The sequence below is a fragment of the Oryx dammah genome, unplaced genomic scaffold (genome assembly GCF_014754425.2).
Source record: "Oryx dammah isolate SB20612 unplaced genomic scaffold, SCBI_Odam_1.1 HiC_scaffold_11, whole genome shotgun sequence".
NCBI lineage: Eukaryota > Metazoa > Chordata > Mammalia > Artiodactyla > Bovidae > Oryx > Oryx dammah.
The window spans coordinates 6,576,953-6,596,768 of NW_024070195.1; the positions used below are offsets into that span (position 1 = coordinate 6,576,953).

At 45.2% G+C, this 19,816-nt stretch overlaps 2 protein-coding genes across 2 annotated transcripts in view; both read left to right on the forward strand.

Annotated features, from left to right (window-relative positions):
- The window catches only part of LOC120869900 (N-acetyllactosaminide beta-1,6-N-acetylglucosaminyl-transferase-like), a 97,242-nt gene that overhangs the window by 21,981 nt on the left and 55,445 nt on the right, over positions 1-19,816 (forward strand). The window lies entirely within an intron of this gene.
- On the forward strand, positions 10,528-16,068 carry LOC120869903 (N-acetyllactosaminide beta-1,6-N-acetylglucosaminyl-transferase-like). The gene has a single exon (XM_040249239.1). It carries the CDS (start codon positions 11,472-11,474, stop codon positions 12,435-12,437), a length of 966 nt encoding a protein of 321 aa, XP_040105173.1. The 5' UTR covers positions 10,528-11,471; the 3' UTR covers positions 12,438-16,068.

Here is a 19,816-nt window from a genome sequence, read left to right on the forward strand (position 1 = left end):
TGGTCTGTTTGTGAGATTCCCTTTTTGGTGGTTGCAGACGGTTTTATGATTCGTTCTCGTTGCTGTGTAGAGAGAAGGAGGTATGTGAAGTTGGGGTGGGGTTGGATTTTGCCCCCCTGGAACATTTAGCCATATCGGGAGACATTATTGGTTATTGGTTATCAAAACCTGGAGGGGGCACAAGGGGTAATACGAGCATCTGGTGGGTAGAGACCGAGGATGTTGGTAAACATCCACTGGACAGCACCGTCCCCCACCCACCCCCCCCAACAAGGCCTATTCAGCCCACAATGCCAGTAGTGCCATGGTGGAGAAACCCTGCTATGTAACAACTGTTGGTGGGCATTTGGGTCTGTTATGAACGTGGCTGCAGCGAATGTTGAGCTATGTGACCTTTTAATTGTTGTTTGGTTGTCAAGTCTTGTCCAACACTTTCGCAACCCCATGGACTGTAGCCCACCAGGCTCCTCTGTCCATGGGATTTCCCAGGCAAGAATACTGAAGTGGGTTGTCATTTCCCTCTCCAGGATATCTTCCCAACCTGCAGATCAAACCCATGTCTCTAGCCTCTCCTGCATCGGCAGGCTGATTCTTTACCGCTGAGTCATGTGTCCTTTAAACACACACACAAATACCTGGGGATGGAACTGCTGGGTGAGGGAGGTCTGCGCTCAGCCTGAGTAGAAATCGCCAGCATTCTGGAGCGATCCCAGTTCACGCTTCCTCCGGGAGCGCACAGATGTTCTGGCTGCTCTCCATCTGCACCAATCGATGGTATTTTCTGACTTTTTTTCATAAAAAAAAAAAATGTGTGTCTCCTTCTCCTACACCCTCCTCCATTTCAGTTGATGGCAAAATGGATACTCAAAACATCATTGTTTGTCGGTAAATAGCCCTAGTCTATACTTTGTGAAAGACTGGGATTAGGACAGGTGGCCGCATTGTGTAGAGTAAATTAGAGAATGAATTTGGGGCAGGATGACCTGCAACTAGGGTTTCTCTTATTTAAATAACACCAACTAGCACCATTCTGTCTATTTTCTTTCATTCTTCCTAAAAGTACCAATTACCATAGTGAATTTACCATAGAAAATTTTATTCAAGGAATCAGGCTATCGACCATTTGAATTCACAGTTTTGGAGGGTTTTTTTTTTTCCTCTTTTGTGGGTTTTATTTTTAGCTGCACCTTAAGGCTTGTGGAATCTGAGTTCCTAGATCAAGGAACCAACTCAGGTCCCCAGCAGTGACAGCTCAGAGTCCTAACCACTGGACTGCCAAGGAATCCTTAGCATTCATTTTTATTCAATATTTCCAAAATATACAGTATTGATTATCCTGAAATAGTGATTTTTTTGTTTTGTTTATGATATATTGCTTAATCTTTTAAAAAAATAGATCAAGTGGGGTCACTGAGGAAAAAATAATCATAGAATTTGGCATCTGATCCTTTGGGTCTCAAACTTTAGTCTCAAGACCTATTAGAAATGCAAATAATTAAATTCCACCTGGAACTAATTGATTTCTTGGGGTAGGGGACCTGCAACCTACATTTTAACAACTTCTCCACGTATTGAGAGGTCGAACAGAAGGTTCCAAACTTCTGACCTAAAACTACCCTTAACCTCAAGTCACAGGCACACTTAGTTTGGCTTTTGCAAACAAATGTTTTAGTAAAACAATGAGTCAGTTCTTCTTCCAAGGTTAAACAATTAGTTTCTACAGGTAAATTCAGCAGTAAGTTTTATCCTAAAATGTTAACTTGTTGTTGTTGTTCAGTAACTCAGTCCTGTCCGACCTTTTGTGACCCCATGGACACACCAGGCTTCCCTGTCCTTCACTGTCTGCAGGAGTTTGCTCAAGCTCACGTCCACTGAGTCAATAATGCCATCCAACCATCTCATTCTCTGTCGTCCCCTTCTCCTCCTGCCCTCAATCTTTCCCAGTATCAGGATCTTTTCTAATGAGCCAGCTCTTTGCATCAGGTGGCCAAAGTATTGAAATTTCAGTGTCAACATCAGTTCTTCCAATGAACATTTAGGGTTGATTTCCTTTAGGATTGACTGGTTTGATCTCCTTGCAACCCAAACGACTCTCAAGAGTCTTCAACACCACAATTTGAAAGCATCAATTCTTTGGTGCTTAGCCTTCTTTATGGTCCAGCTCTGACATCCATACATGACTACTGGAAAAACCACAGCTTTGACTATACAGATATCTGTTGGCAAAGTAATGTCTTTGCTTTTTAATACACTGTCTAGGTTTGTCATAGCTTTCCTTGCAAGGAGCAAGCAAGTGTTTTTTAATCTCGTTAACTGGCTATGACTTATTTGGAATAATGGTTTGGTTTTTTTTTTTTTTTTCATTTTCTAAGCCCCACCCAGTTTCAGGCTCTTTATGGTACCAGTGGCTACATTTCTGCTACCAGAAGATTGCCTCCTTCCTGTGTAGGTTTTGACATTTGCCTATGGGGATTTGTGTGGACTGTCTTTTGCAAATATTTGCTTAGCTCCTTTAGCATCCAGGAAGTGTTTCCTTGATTACCTTTGTGCCATCAAAATGAGATGCAGATCAGTTCAGCTCACACTACCATGCTAGGGTTTGGTAGGACCACCTTCTGTACCTGTCACCTAAGCCTTGAAAGTTCTGTTAATCTTCCTCCCTGCTTTGAGGCAAGAGTTTGAAATCATGCTTTGGGTTCTGTGATCTAGACAACAACCTCTGCTACTGCTAATTAGATGAACAGTATAGAAAGTAAAATGATTGGGTCCCCAGAGAAGGTGGATTTTCCCCAGTGAGCTCCCTCAGAGGGCTTTCGGTTCTGGGAGAAATTGTTGTTTTAAAGATGTGCTTGGAAAATGTCTTCATCCTTCTCTTTAGCATCATGATGATCACAGATATGGACTTCCCCACCGGTCCAGGGGCTAAGACTTTATGACTCCACTGCGTGAGGCACAGGTTTGATCCCTGGTCAGGGAACTAAGATCCCACATGCCTTGTGGCACAGTTTTAAAAAAAAGAAAAAAAAAACTGCATAGATACATAAACAAACAAAAGGCTTTGTTTACGAAACATCTGGCCACTCAGAACAGAATTGCTTGACTGACTGTCCAAAGTGAAATGGACTGTCACTGTTCTCTGCTTTTTCATGAGATACTTAGTTCCAAGAGAAGAAAATTAATCCATATATATTTTGTAATTACGGAATGAATCCCTGAGTCACTTGGCCTGCTTCAAGAGTAATGAAAACCACACACAAATGACCTGCTGAAGAACAGCCACCAGTGAGTCCAAGAAATGATAGCATCTCACCTCACTTACCTAACCTTTTCTGCTGATACGACTTTGCACCTCCGTGCCACGCCAACAAACTTCACCAGACCCCAGTGCCCTTGTGCTAATTTACCAGTATGAATCGAGTGTTTTTGTTCAAGCCTCCTTCCCCTCCATTTCTTTCCCGACTCCAGGATAATTGTTAATTGTGAATGGAAAAACAGGTCCCAGAACAATTATGAAAATATAATGAAGTTTGCATTAGTCCATGCAATTAAACCAAGGAAAGATGCATGAAGAATATGACTAGAATTCAGTACTGATGTGGTATATTTATAGCTAGGTCTTCGAACAGGCATGTGCTGTGGGGGGAAGAGAGAAAAAAAGCATTATTTGTACAGTAAAATGACACCTCCGAATAGCTAGAAATCGGCCTGAAAGAAAAAAAAAAATCAGAAACGACTCTCCTAGCCTCTGCTGTTCTGATAAATAAATTAAAACAGTGGGCAAATGTGAGCTTCAACATGCCTTCTTCCAGAGCTGAAAACTGCACTTTCAAATGCCCAGATGATTTTGGACCCGTCTGACAAGCATCGAACACACTGCATGGTGGAGCTACTGGGTTGTGAGAGAAACGGGAGGTGAAAGCCCTTGCTCTCCTGCACTCACCTTTTAAACATGACTGGTTCTTTGAGGTCTCGGTTCACTGACTTGAAGGTTATTATCTGCTGCCCTGCCAAAGAAATTCTAGATTTACAGCTCTCCCTGGGAAATTTCTGCACATGTGGCTTTCTTGATTTGGTGTTCTTGCTCACTCTTGTAATTTCCCCAACTGGAATGCCTTCTCCTTGCTCTGTTTGAATCTCACCATTGGAAGCTCTTGCAGACCGTCCCAGCTCCAAGGGAACTGTTTGTTTCTCTTCTGAGTTCCTGTCACATTTATCAGACACCTTCTTATCTGAACAATCCATGGCCTTTCCTGTTTTGTTGGTTGTCTTTCCAGCTGCATGCATTTTAAATCCTAGTAAAGATATACTTTCCTACAGGTCAGAGGCCATACCTCATACTTCCTGGATTCCATCACTGTTGCTTAGCGACTCACCTTACATCTCACTAAATTAGACCCCACACTTCCGATGCAAGGACTGGCGTTCAAGTCCTGGTCGGGGAACTAAGATGCCACGTGCCATGTGGCACAGCCAAAAATTGAAAGAATAAAAATGAAAAATAAATAAAACTAGTTTTAAAAATCTGGAAGGGACCATGGAGAACATCCTTTTTATTTCTTTTTAAGTTATTATTATTTTTTAAAATATTGATTTGGCTATGCCAGGTCTTAGTTATGGCATGAGGGGTCCAGTCACCTGATAGGGGATTGGCCCTACATTGGGAGGACAGAGTTTTAGCTCTAGGTCATCAGGGAAGTTCCAAAAACATCATTTTTAAAGAAGAAGCCAGTGGGAGCCTAAGGTCACATAATCAGTTAAAGGTAGAAAATTCAGCAGTACCTAGGTTTCCTCATTTTTGCACCATTCCCTGTTAGTAATTGTAGGGGTTAATGGGTAACCTTTCCTTGAAACGCAAGAGAAAGTACATCTTACATGGTTCCTTCCCCGCCGCCAAAGTGATTAAAAGTTGTGTTTTTTTAATGTTATTTAAAAATGTTATTTGATCTATCTGGTCGGTCAACGTGGTCAGAGCTTTTGCTTGTCAGAGAAAAAGACACCCGTTGTTCTGTTCCCAATTCTAGTTAAAAGAACATTTACCCATGAGCACCTTGGAACTGTGGGGAATGTGGACTCCATTCATTCATTCACCCATTCATTCATTCAACACATTCAACACATATAAATAAATCACCTAGGTAAGGTAACATACATATTTCTCATCACCAGGTGGAACAACAGGAAAATAATAATAGAAAGTAGACTCTACTCATTCACTGACTATTAATTCCTTATGGACCTAGGGACTTTAAATCTGTCCCTTAGCTTTATTTCTTTATTTAAGAAAAACTCAAACAATACAGTATCTGATGTCCTGTGACTATCTGCAGGACTAAAGCCTCAACTGTAAGAGCCTCCTACATTTCCTTCTACTTCTAGGAAATGTAGTTAACTGAGGCATCACTATCACCCTTGCCTCATAGTTTAAGAGGCTTTACTTTAGTTACGTGTAAATGGACTCAAGGGGCTTCCCTGGTGGCTCAGACGGTAAAGTGTCTGCCTGTAATGCAGGAGACCTGGGTTCTATCCTTGGGTCGGGAAGATCCCCTGGAGAAGGAAATGGCAACCTACTCCAGTACTCTTGCCTGGAAAATTCCATGGATGGAGGAGCCTGGTAAGCTACAGTCCATGAGGGTGCAAAGAGTTGTACATGACTGAGCAACTTCACTGGATCAAGTGGACTTAATGGACGTGAATTTGAGCAAATTCCAGGAGATGATGAAGGACAGGGAAGCCTCATGTGCTGCAGTCCATGGGGTCACAAAGAGTCGAACATGACTTAGGGGCTGAATAACAGCAACTCTATAATGCTACTATTAGTACCAACGAGTGCCTTATGCATTTGTGGGCTGACTTTCCACCATGATTTATTTTGCTCTTGTTCTTCCTCCAGTTGGCACTTGTTGCCTGGGAGCTTCTCAACCCAATGTCTTAGGTGGTGCTCCTTGGGCAAAAAAGTGATGTCCAAGTTTTTCAGAACAATAATATGCAAGGTCTTTTATGACCTTTTATGACCAGCAGCCACTTCCCTAGGGGTGTGACTCAGCCTGGCAGGCAGCAAACTCCAGGTGCTGCTCCCTTGACGCACCTTCTGTAGGTCTCCCAGCCTCAGGCAAGTGCTACCTTGCCTCCTCGCACAGAAAGCCTAGAGGTGCTGAGGTTCTCCTCCTCAACTTTGATTATTTCTTTATTTCACTGAGACTGGGAGTCTTCTATCATTTCACAAAATGGATACCCTCTTCATTTTGGAGCTATGCTCCAGCTAGCTTTGAAATTGGAAAAATTCTTCTTTTTAAAAATTGGCATATAGTTGACTGAGGGTTTCTCTGGTGGCTCAGATGGTTAAGAATCTGCCTGCAATGTGGGAGACACAGGAGACATGGGTTCGATCTCTGGTTCGGGAAGATCCCCTGGAGAAGTAAATGGCAACCCACTCCAGTACTCTTGTCTGGAGAATCCCATGGATAAAGGAGCCTGGCAGGCTACAGTCCATGGAGTTGCAAAGAGTTGGACACAACTGAACGACTAACTCACACTTGTAGTTGACTAACAATGTTTCATGCGTACAGCAAAGTGATTCAGTTATCCCTAAACATGTATCATCTATTCTTTTTCAGATTCTTTTCCATTATAGGTTATTACAAGATACTGAGTATAGTCCCCTGTACAGTTGTGTTGTACAGTAGGTCCTTGTTGGTTATCTACATTTTCGTGTGTATGTGTTAATCCCCAAACTCCTAATTTATCCCCTCCTCCCACCTTTTCTCCTTTGATAACCATGTTTGTTTTCTTTGTGAGTATATTTCTGTGTTGTAAATAAATTCATTTGTATTCTTTTTTTTTAAATTTCACCTGTAAGTGACATCATTTATACAAAGGATTTCCGTCTTTCTCTGTCCAACATACTTCATTTAGTATGATCATCTCTGTGTGTGTGTGTGTGTGCGCGCGCGCGTGCGCGCGAGTGCGCGCTCAGTTGCTCAGTCATGTCCAACTCTTTGCAACCTCATGGACTGTAGACTGCTAGGCTTCTTTGTCCATGGAAAATTTCCAAGCAAGAATACTAAAGCAGGTTGCCATTTCCTACTCCAGGGGATCTTCCCAGCCCAGGGGTCAAACACCCATTTCTTGTGTCTTCTGCAAGGATGATTCTTTACTGCTGTGCTGCCTGGGAAGCCCCCACAAACTTCTCTAGGTACATGTATATTGCTGCAAGTGGCATTATTTCATTCTGTCATATGGCTCAGAAATATTCTATTGTATATGCACCACCTCTTCTTTATCCATTCCTTTGTCGATGGACATTTATGTTGCTTCTATTGTAAATAGTGCTGCAGTGAACATTAGGGTGCATGTATCTTTTCTGGATATCTACCCAGGAGTAGAATTGCAAGAGCATATGGTAACTCTGTTTTCAGTTCCTCAAGGAACCTGAATACTATTCTGCATAGAGGCAGCACCAAGTTACATTCCCATCATCAGTGTAGGAGGGTTCCTGGAAAAACTCTTAACTGATGCAGAAAACAATAAAAAGCTTCTGAATGGAAGAAAGAACAAGCTTTTAAGGTGGCCCTGGGGAGGGCAAACATGTCTAGCCTGATTAATTGTCTAGTTCAGGCATAATTGCTTCCAGAGTGAGCCAAAGGTGGGGTTGCTGGGCCTGCACGCGTGGATCCTGCCCTTGCCTGCAGTCACGGGCAGGGAGGCAAGGCTGAGCTGTTCAGTCTCAGCAGCAAAGAAACAAACAAAAAACCCCCAAAATGCCTGGTGTCTGTGCTGGAAAAGCAGGTCTTATGGCCTCACAAGAAGGAAAGGGAACAGTGGTCTTTTGCTGTTATAAGTGGTTTTCTGTTTTTTGTTTTTTTTAAGTTCTCCTGTAGGGAATTTTCAATACCCAAGGGCAGACAGGAAAGACAGCTATATTTTCAAAACTCAAACAGTGCTGCTTTAAGTAACGGATTGAATATCAAAGAAGTATGCTGGAAGTTCCTAATTGGCTAATGTCTGTGTTTCTCAATAGAGTAATATTATTAACGTCTACCCTCTAAGCCTGTAGAAATCTGAATCCCTTTCTTGCTGGCTAGTTGGAAATAATAATGTAAACAGACTCTTGTGGCCTCATTGAGTCATGTGTCTGAACACTTTGTCAAACTGCAAATATTTAAAATATTTTAATATTCATTCTAAGCCAAAAAGGCTTTGCCAAACTAGATATTGAAATTACTCTCTGTTGTTTTGAAACAGAATAGATTATAGCCTGATATTTAAAGGTGTTATTTGGAGGGAGGAGGGAAGCAGCTTGGGATTGAATTTTCCATTATCTTGAACTATGGGGACACCAAGAATTAGATTAATCTGCTCTGTCCAGCTAAAGGCTCCATCTACTTTTTCCACTTTGCATAAAAATCCAAAGGTGGGTGCCATGCAGAGTTTATTTGTGATAGATCTTAGAGGATGAGGAGAATTTAGTAAGGGAGGGAGAAAAATAATGTATGAGCTGGAAGAATGAAAAATGTGAGCAATAAAAGGTAGAAGGAAAACCCGCCATGGTTCAGGAAGTGATGAGTCATTCAGTTGGAGTACAGAGTGCCTTGAGTCATGGGGATTAACCTTGCTTTTCCTGCCTCTTCTGAAAGCAAAAAAATCAGCATATTGCTCTATTAATTTTACTAATTGCAGAGTAGAGACTTTTCAAAAGGGAGCAGGGAAAGGGCATTAAAAGACATTTTTTTCTTAATCAGGTGGGGTGGGGGCTGTCTCCATGGTGCGTTACTGCTACAGAATGAAGGCTCAGAGAGTTACTTTCAGATCAAAGGTGAGGGGAAATGGGCGGGCAGGCAGTAGTTGCATGGGAAGTCATTGTAAAGAACATATGTTGATCTGCATGAAAAAAGAAATGGCCACCCAGTCCAGTATTCTTGCCTGGAAAATTCTATGGATGGAGGAGCCTGGCGTGCTACAGTCCACGGGGTTGCAGTGTCAGACACGACCAAGCACCTGAGGATGAGTGGCAGATGCTCTAAAACCCTGAACTCCCCAACAGTTTGGAGGCTAGTTTATAAGAAAAATTTTGGGATGAGGGCTGCAAGACGTGTGACTTTGTTCTTACTGACTGGAAAGCTGAGCACTGAAGAATTGATGCTTTTGAACTGTGGTGTTGGAGAAGACACTTGAGAGTTCCTTGGACTGCAGGGAGATCCAACCAGTCCATCCTAGAGGAAATCAGTCCTGAATATTCATTGGAAGGACTGATGCTGAAGCTGAAGCTCCAGTACTCTGGCCACCTGATGCGAAGAGCTGACTCATTGGAAAAGACACTGATGCTGGGCAAGATTGAAGGTGGGAGAAGGGGATGACAGAAGATGAGATGGTTGGATGGCATCACTGACTCGATGGTCATGAGTGGCATCGATGGACATGAGTTTGAGCAAGCTCCGGGAGGTGGTGATGGACAGGGAGGCCTGGCGTGGTGCAGTTCATGGACTGAACTGAACTGAGGTAGCAGGGCTCTTTGCTCAATCTGAAGTTAGCATCCTCTACCTGGGAGGGGCCCTAGATTCTGAAGATAAAATAAAGACACTGTTCCCTGTATGCCCTGTGGTGGAGCCAGGACCCGGCCCCAAGGCTGAACTTCTGTTTCTCGGCTCTGCTCCACTCGTGTCTGCACCTTTCCCTCTCCCCCCGGTTCAGTCCAGTTCAGTCGCTCAGTCGTGTCCGACTCTTTGCGACCCCATGCATCCCAGCACGCCAGGCCTCCCTGTCCATCACCAACTCCCGGAGTTCACTCAGACTCACGTCCATCGAGTCCGTGATGCCATCCAGCCATCTCATCCTCTGTCGTCCCCTTCTCCTGCCCCCAATCCCTCCCAGCATCAGGGTCTTTTCCAACGAGTCAACTCTTCGCATGAGGTGGCCAAAGTACTGGAGTTTCAGCTTTAGCATCAGTCCTTCCAAAGAACACCCAGGACTGATCTCCTTTAGAATGGACTGGTTGGATCTCCTCGAAGTCCAACGGACTCTCAAGAGTCTTCTCCAACACCACAGTTCAAAAGCATCAATTCTTCGGCACACAGCTTTCTTCACAGTCCAACTCTCACATCCATACATGACCACTGGAAAAAACATAGCCTTGACTAGACAGACCTTTGTTGGCAAAGTAATGTCTCTGCTTTTGAATATGCTATCTAGGTTGGTCATAACTTTCCTTCCAAGGAATAAACATCTTTTAATTTCATGGCTGCAGTCACCATCTGCAGTGATTTTGGAGCCCCCTGAAATAAAGTCTGACACTGTTTCCACTGTTTCCCCATCTATTTCCCATGAAGTCATGGGACCTGATGCCATGATCTTTGTTTTCTGAATGTTGAGCTTTAAGCCAACTTTTTCACTCCCCTCTTTCACTTTCATCAAGAGGCTCTTTAGTTCCTCTTCGAGTGGGACACGACTGAAGCGACTTAGCAGCAGCAGCAGTAGCACTTTCTGCCATAAGGGTGGCGTCATGTGCATATCCCCTGATTAGCAACTGTTTGAATCTGCCCTTTGGAGCGCAGGGAAGTTCAAGGAGGCTGAAGAAAGCCTATTTCCTACAAACAAGAAATAGGGTTCAGGGAGAGGCTTTGTACCAGGGAAGATCCCCGGGGGTCTCGCCCTGTCTCAGCCCTAGGATAAGCAGCACAGAGGGAGGAGAGGGGCTGCGCCCTGATCGCCGAGTCACAGGCCAGGGAAACTACACTTTCAGATCCCCTAGGACGGAACTCCTTTCAGCGCCCGATTTGGAAAAGAGCAGGGCGGGGCCCGGCGGGACCGTCGAGCCGGTTGGATGAGGCTTTCTTTGGGACCTTGTCGCTGCATTCCCACCCACCCCACCCTGACGCGGCATATTTGAGAATGGAGGCTACCGGGGACACCCAGGATTGTGCTGGGAGGGTCCCTCGTCGCGGGAAACAAGCGGGGGTGAGTGTCGCAGCCTGTGGGGTGACTAGCAGGAAATGGCACGCGAAGCGCATCATTTTGACTTTTGACTCTTACTGTACTCATTCCCGAAGGACCACAGCAAGGGGGACAGGGTCGGGGAGAGAAAAACCTTGCGAAATGGAAGAAAAGAGATCTGAAAAACTAAAGCCGCAGGCGGCGAGGGGAAAGGAATGACCGGAGTTGTTGTGAAACCGGCAGCTACGCGAGCGGGGAAGCCGCTGGGAGGGGAAGAGGCTGGGCTTAAAGCAACCTGCTGCGGGGTGTAGACAAAGGCGGCTTGGGAGGCAGAGGCCGGGGCGGGATCAGTCGCTACTATCAGCCTGGGGAGAGCGCCAGCGCCTGGACTCCCGCGTGGAAACCCGGGAAATTCACCAGCCTCCCCTTCAGGGCAGGAATGCCCGGAGTATGCACCAAGCTAAGATCCCAAAGGGAAAAAGTAAGTTTGGGAGAGGACTTAACCGATTTTGACGGTCTTTGAACTCTTGACTCCTCTTGGAGGCATGCCTTCACCGATGCGTTCCCTCTTCATCGTTTCTGTCTCTTGTGTCATCGTTTTCATTGTGTTTTGTGTGTTCAACTTTGGGGGAGATCAAGGCTTCCAGAGGCTAAATAACTCAGACACTTGGATGCTGACTCAAGTTTGCACATCCCTTATCAAAGACAAAACACCGTTACTCTGGAGAAATAAACTAATGATGTATGAGGAGTCTTCCTGCAAGGCGTACCTGACCCAAAGCCACTACATCACGGCGCCTTTATCAAAGGAAGAAGCCGAGTTTCCTTTGGCATATATCATGGTCATCCATCACAACTTCGGCACCTTTGCGAGGCTCTTCAGGGCTATTTACATGCCTCAGAACGTCTACTGTGTTCATGTGGATGAGAAAGCGACAGTTGAATTTAAAGACTCAGTGGAGCAGTTACTGAGCTGCTTCCCAAATGCTTTTCTGGCTTCCAAGATGGAGCCCGTGGTCTATGGTGGGATTTCCAGGCTCCAGGCTGACCTGAACTGCATCAAAGATCTTGCAGCCTCGGAGGTTCCCTGGAAATACGCCCTCAACACCTGTGGGCAAGATTTCCCCCTGAAAACCAACAGGGAGATCGTTCAGTATCTGAAGGGATTTAAAGGGAAAAACATCACCCCCGGGGTGCTGCCCCCAGCTCACGCAATTGGGCGGACTAAGTATGTCCATCGGGAGCACCTGGGCAAAGAGCTTTCCTATGTGATAAGAACGACAGCCTTGAAGCCGCCTCCTCCCCACAATCTCACCATCTACTTTGGCTCTGCCTATGTGGCCCTGTCCAGAGAGTTTACCAACTTTGTTCTCCAGGACCCACGGGCCCTTGACTTGCTCCAGTGGTCCAAAGACACCTTCAGTCCGGATGAACATTTCTGGGTGACACTCAATAGGATTCCAGGTATGTGGGATTCCCTATTTCGTGTGAAGGCGACATTCTGTACTTGAAAGGGCTTTTCGAGAGTCTGCACCTTTTTGATCAGGAGGTAAAAGCTGAAGTATGTAGTTTTCACCTGAATTCTTTCGAAACCCTGAAAGAATTGATGTTCTTTAAGTGACAGTTCAGTAGTCTAGCCAAGCCAAGCATTGGTGGCATTGATCTGCAGTTGGTCGTGTTCTCTTGCATTTAGCATCTTATTAAAATCTTTACCGCAGTCAGGATGAATTGCGCCCCATCCCCCCTGGTGTTCTTTATTTTCCCCAAATTTGTCAGACTTGCTATAACCCCAGAGCCATTGGCTTGGCCACTCCCCTGCCCATTCCTAGACTCCCCCTTATCAGCCAGATGTCATCAACTCTGAGAAGCTGAACTGACCATCCCACTCTTTTTCTTCAGAGATTTTTATCATCTTCTGGAATTATTAAATCTACTTATTTGCATAGATTTGTTTTTGGCCTTCTTCGCATTAGCTCCATGAAGCAGGTCATTTTCTGTTTTGTTACGTGCTGTAGCCTCTATGCAAAGAACACGGTAAATGCTCAATAAAAAAAATGAATGAATGAATGAATGAATGGCAGAGCATGAGGCTTTACTGTGGCACCACAGCTGTCTCCCTGAGACCCAGTGGGAGAGAAATATTTGGACTCATGCATGTACCACATCATTTAAAAAATGTATTTATTTCTAACTTCAGATAAATAATGAGATTCCAGGAGAAGCTTTTTCCTTTCTCATCAAAGCGGTTCTACCTGTGCTAATGGACCAGATCACTGATTTTTAAAACTATATAAAACATGATAGGATTTCTGCGGAAGGAAACAGCATGCTTTGGACTCACTGAAAAATACAAAATGGATCTCTGATGAACTCGACAGCATTATTATAGCTAGAGAAAAGCAATCATTGTTCTGGTTTTTGGGGGGCTGCCAAGTTGGAAACACTGGTAGGTGCTCTTAGACTGCAGGGCAAGGCCTGCTGGGCGATAAACATGCCAGCATTCTCTGGAAAATGCCGTGTTTGGTCTCTGAGTCCCAGGGTGACTGGCTGGGGAACAGGGCTTGGTCCCATCAGTGCACACTCTGTGTCCTGACCTCCCTCTTACAGGGCCTCTGCCTTTTCACCTTTTACGTGTTGTTTCCATCTTGAGTGTCTAAGTGGGGAACATTAGGTACTTAGAGGCTGGTTTTCATATTTAAATATTTATTCCCTTTGTGTTTTCACTATCCCCTTGAGATTTATAATGGTTTGATACTAGCCACGTGGGTCCAGAGATATCATACTGAGATGAAGGCAGTTGTAACTTCACAAAAGCCTAAATTGTCGTTTCTTAAAAAAAGGAAAAACATGGGTTTGGGTTAGTGTTAAATGTCTCTGTTTGCTTAGCAGAAGGATGGTTAGTCTTACCAATGTCAAATCAACTTAAGAAAATCAAGGAAAAAATAATCTTTCACCACCCTCCTCCCGCCCCCTTTTTTCCCCTTAGTTCCCTTCTCCTTTCCAGCCCCGGTGAAATGAAGGCAGGAGGCTGAGAATGACATACCTCGACAGGCTCGGGATACAAGACCATTTTTGCTGTAGGTTCGTGGGGTAGCTCCCTGCCTTCTGCCCTCTCTTGGTGACTGTATGGTAGTGGTGGTGGTTTAGCCACTAAGCCGTGTCTAACTCTTGTGACTCCATGGACTGTAGCCTGCCAGGCTCTTCTGTCCAAGGGATTTTCCACAAAAGTCGTCTCTTGGAACCTCCTATCTCCCCAGCTACAAAATAAAAGACCCAATAGGCAAGACCCTTTTTTTTTTTGTTCCTATATATGCCTTTTTTTTTTTTTTGCAGAGGACACAATACTCAGAACCATATAAACAAATAGCACAGGGAGCTGCTGAGAACTTGTAGAAAGGCCAAGATACTGGTGAGTCTAGACGCCCTCAATCTTGCTGCCCCGTAGCCTTGGCAAGTGCATATCATCACCCTTGTGGGAAACTGGAGGCGAGAGCTTCACTGTGAGGACCCTCAGTGATCTGATTCTTCAAGGGATGCCTTTCAGAATAATGCGCCTCTTCCCAGGGGCTTGCCGCCTTCCTCTCTTGCATTCCGGGTGGTATCCCGGTTCAGGGAGCAGGCAGGAGGATATCCTGCCCGTAGGTGGGCCCTTCCCGAATCACAGGTGACAAAGAAAATAAGCCGTCACGCGCTCTGGCCCCAGTGCTGGACCTCCCCTTCTTCAAAGGCGATGCCAGTGCTCCACGCTCTCCAGTGGTTTTCCACTTGAACATTCTCTGTGATTTAGGATAGGGTGTGGGAACCTGGTTCTTAATTACCAGGCACCCTTTGACCATATCAGCTCTTCCCTTCTGTGTGTCATGTTTCAAGGGGAAAGGTCCTTCGATAAACAGCATAAACATCCTTCTCCAAGTTCAGATGGTGCTTTTCCTTGCCTCCCTCAAAGTTCCCTTCTCTGTGTGTCCTAAACATCCTAAAAGATCTTTTTTTAGGTAGTTATTTATTTACCTCCTGGGCTGTGCCAGGTCTTAGTGGCGCCCCTTGGGATCTTTAGTTGTGGCTTGTGAACTCTTAGTTGTAGGAGGTTGGATCTAGTTCCCTGACCAGGGACGAACCTGGGCCCCCTGCACTGAAAGTGCAGAAGAGTCTCAGCCACTGGACTACCAGGGAAGTCCCGCTAAATATCCTAAATTAAAGTGTTTGTGTTAGAAAGACCCTGCATAGGCATATCATGTTCCCTGAAACACCCACAAAAGAATTAAGACCATGAACATCATGAGGATCCTGTTCCTGAATGATATCAGAAGACTAAAGGAGAACAGTTTAAGATGAGTGACTCCGTGAAAGTATATTCATTGAGGCAGGACTGAGGCGCATATCCTCACACTGCTTTTTTTAAATTTTCCTTTTCATGTTGTCTTTCTATTGAGACAATGAATTCCCTCTTGGTTTCCAACACTTAGGTTTTCTCCAGCTGTGTTAGAATGAGAAATGGTGCTGGCCAGGCCAGAGAGAGTCCCAGGGGGACCCGGTCTCACATCCTTCTTTGGGGAAGGCCAGGAAGAGTGGCTCTCATTCCATCCAGTGTGGCTGTGAGCAGATGGATTATCTAGATTTCTACCTTCTGACCACATTCTCAAAGGAAACCCTTCAGGAGCATGCATTTCTCTTGACTCATGCTGTAGAGCGCGGGGTTTAGGGTGAGCCTGAGGCTCTATCCTGTGCCCCCGGTATGAATTCTGGTTCGTGCTGATGTTTCCCAACTTCTCCAGTCTTTGTTATCTCTGCTGTATGTCACCTGAAGAAAAGCCCGTTTTCCCTAGTTTTTTCTGGTTATTCCCTTAGCATTATCTTTGGTTTGTCTGCCCCAGGGTGGAGTGCCAGAGACCGTTGAGATGTTTTAAGTCTTAATGTGGTTGTTGAGTATCTGCAGAAGCCACTGCTGGTCGAGTTTTTTCACAGTCCCTTCCACAAGAAGCTCACTTGTCTTCTTGTCTCACCTTACAGGGGATCTAAGGAAAACCTAAAACTAGACTTCCCTAGCGGTCCAGTGGCTAAGACCCTGCCTTACGGTGCAGGGGCCATGGGTTCGATTCCTGTCTGGAAACAAAGATCCTGCACACCACAGCTAAGGAACCTATGTGCCGCAGCCAAAAAAAAAAAAAAGGGCTTAGAATAGTTTGAGAAAAAAAGAAAAAGAAAAGGCAAAACTGCTCCATGCTTTGGCTTCAGCTCCTTCCCCCCCCCTCCCCATTCTTTTGGATTTTTGCTCATCATTCCTCTGACCTTTCTCATGCCATGAGGCTTTTCTTCCATAAGAATGTTTTCATTTGCCTTTTCCTCTTTCCATTTTGTAAATTTTTTTTTTCTTTGAGCCCCTTTGTCAAATAGATTACCTCAACCTCAGAAATGACCACATTTCCTCATTTTTCAGTCCTAAAAATAGCATGTTTCTTACTTTGATTTATTTTGCTTTTTTTGACTTTGAGCTTTATTTATACATGGACTTTCTTTGGGTGTGTGTTATGACTCTTTGAGGTGCATGAGACAGAAATGCGACTCAAAGTTGCTTAAACAAACACAGCAGGACTTACCGGATCATGTCAATAGAACTGAGGTGTCCAAGGAGGGCCTCCAAGTAAAGCTAGACCAAGGCTCGGAACAGTGTATTTGGGACTCGAATACACCAGAGTCCTCTGTCTGTAAGGTGACCAGTTGTCCTAGTGTGCCCAAGTCTGAAGAAGCATCTTCAGAAGGTCCCATGGGCCTTCCATGCTAAAGCCAGGAAAGTCCCAGTTTGGTCCGAGATGGTCACTCTGTCTCTGAGTTGACTTTTTAAAGTTTCTCCCTCCCCACATGGTGTCAGAGAGACTCAGAAGTAGCCCCAAGTGTTTGCTTCTCACAGCTGGCCCCCCTGGGAGAAAAGAAAGGTTTTTATTCCTGACACTCCCAGCAGCAGCTCGGGGAGTCATCAGAGTAGCCGCGTAGCATAGATGTTGAAAGCAGGACCCGGAAGCCAGACCAACTGCTCTGCCATTTACAAGGCATACTGTAACTGGACAAGTTACCTAAATGTGGGAGCCTCAGTTCCCCCATCTGTAAAATGGAGGAAATAATGATATTTACATCAGATCTGTGAGGCTTCAATGAGTTTAGCCAGTGCCCAGCACATATTTTGAGTGTTCATTTTTTTATTGTTGTTACTGTTATCTTCATTCAATAAATTTATTTTATTGAAATATAGTGGGTTTACAATGTTGTATTAGTTTCAGGTATATAGCAAAGTGATTCACTTATACATACATATATATCTATCCTTTTGCAGATTATTTTCCCTTATAAGTTATTACAAAATATTGAGTATAGTTTCCTGTGCTATACAGCAGATCCTTATTGATTACCTATCTTTTTAGATGTTTATTTGTTTATTTGGCTGCCCCAGGCCTTAGTTGTGGCACATGGGATCTTTAGTTGTGGCATGCAGAATCTAGTTTCCTAACCAGAGATCAAACCCTGGCCCCCTGCATGGGTGCATGGAATCTTAGCCACTGGACCAGCAGAGGAGTCCTGATTATCTATTTTATATGTAGTAGTGTGTCTGTGGGCTTCCTTGGTGGCCTCAGATGGGAAAGAATTTGCCTGCAATGCAGGAAATCCGGTTCAATCCCTGGGTTGGGAAGATCCCCTGGAAAAGGGAATGGCAAGAACCCACTCCAGTATTCTTACTTGGAGAATCCCATGGACAGAGGAGCCTGGCGGGCTACGGTCCCATGAGGTAGCAAAGAGTCGAACAAGACTGAGTGAAGACTGGAGGGGAGTGTGTCTATGTTAATTCCAAACTCATAGTTTATCCCTCCCCCCACCTTACTGAGCACTTAGATATTGTGTGAGTCTGAGATATAATAGTGAATAAGTATATTCTGGGCTTCCCTGGTGGCTCAAATGGTAAAGAATCTCTCTGCAATGCAGAAAACCTAGGTTCTATCCCTAGGTCAGGAAGATTCCCAGGAGGAGGGAATGACTACCCACTCCAGTGTTCTTGCCTGGAGAATCCCACGGACGGAGGAGCCTGGCAGGCTATAGGCCATGGGGTCACAAAAGACTCGGACACGACTGAGGGACACACTTAGAGTCACATTCTCTAGAGAGCCTTTCCTGATGCTTGCTCCAGTGGACTCTATCCCCCTGAATCCCATGTTCTGTCAGTCGTGCGGTGCTGCGACTGTTCCAAGAGGCCCTGGGAGACTGACCTGCAAGGGAAGAACCGGCACCTGCCAATTGCTTCTTCCTTATTCCCGGTACAAGGACTGGCAAGTGAGCAATGGAGTCCCAGCTCCTCAGAGTCACTTAACTTTCGCAAACTCAACTAGATTCTCTCTCTCTCTCTCTCTCACACACACACACACACACACGTGCACACACACAGTGTATGTAAGTTTAAATGGTCATCCCTCCCCTGCCCACCATTCCACACAATGAGTCTGGGGTCCACAGGTGAATTCTGCTTATTCCCATGAGGGGGTCTTGGTTTTCGGGGCTCACCAACCTTAAAGAGACAGTGTGATCTCATGACTCAGCTCCTTAGCTAAAGCCAAGCTGTCCATCTGGTGCTCGTAAGAAGTCACTCTCTGGACCCAGATTCAAGGGAGATTGTGCCGTGTTGGAATTATGGAGAAACTTTGTCATCTTAACCGGGCTCCTTCCTCCAGAGGAATTCTGATTGCACGCTGTCTTCCCCGTACCTGTCGACTTTGAAATGCAGCCTATCTGTGGTATGAGTACCTTCTCTAAATGTTTGTTGAGTTTATTTATTGGCTAGGAATTGGCAAGGTCCGGGCCCAAATTCAGATCATCCTACTTCTAATTTAGGGTTCTGGCTCCAATCCTTGATGCATCGTGTAGAATCGCTCTTTTTGAAAAGTTGTTCTTACTCCGAAAATGCAGACAGAGAGATAAAAGTGCCATGAAGAAATGATTGTCTGGAGCCAGCAGTCTTTGGACAATACTTTGTCACACAGAACTTTGAGCGACGGCCTTACGAACCTTAGGAAAAAGTTGCCATGTGTGTTAAAAAGCATTGCTTTTATAATCCCTCTTTGAAAATGTATTTAAGTGGATTCCATTCTTTTCCTATTCTTGGTCACTGACTACTGAATTGAGCCTTGGATGATAGGTGATTGAGAGCCACTGGTCTCAGTGAAATGCAGAACCGGGGAGAGTTTAGGTCTCAGGCAACATCCCCCGAGAGTTTACCAGGTTTGCTGTTTGGCTCTTGCAGTTACGTCCCCCTTGGTGACCTCAGTGGCCTCCAAGCTCAGCCCCATTCTGTCCTGATGAATCATAAGTCTCCATTGTGTGCCCCAGGCCCTCTCTGCATTCTTCCCAGGCCTTTGGGTATCTATTCCCAAGGCGCCCACTGGCCCTTGCTCACACCTCCCCATTTTATTGCCTACTTCTCAGAGCCCCCTTCCTGAGAACCCCAGGCACCGCCGTCCTCCAAGCCAGCTGCCATCTCCCCTCCCAGCCCCTCAGCCCTAGTCAGCGCGTCCCACATGCTCTGCGTGTGTCAGTAAGCATCACTGCGGCTCTCTCATTAGTGCTCTAACTCCAGCCTGTGGGGCCAGCCTCTCAAGATGATCTTTAGACCCGTTGATGTGGTGCCTCTGGCCCACAAGTTTCCCTCTTCAAGTCATTCTAACACTCTTGAAGTATTTTTCTTTGAAGAATAACTTCTCAATTCCAGAAGCCTGTGACATTCAACAACAGCTTACTGAATGATTCGATCCAATCATCTCAACATAGGACGTTGGATGTTGGACGTTTGCAAAGCCCTGTGGAACGCCACATCAACGTCACTGATTAATTAATTCCCAAGGCTGCCTTCCCTGAA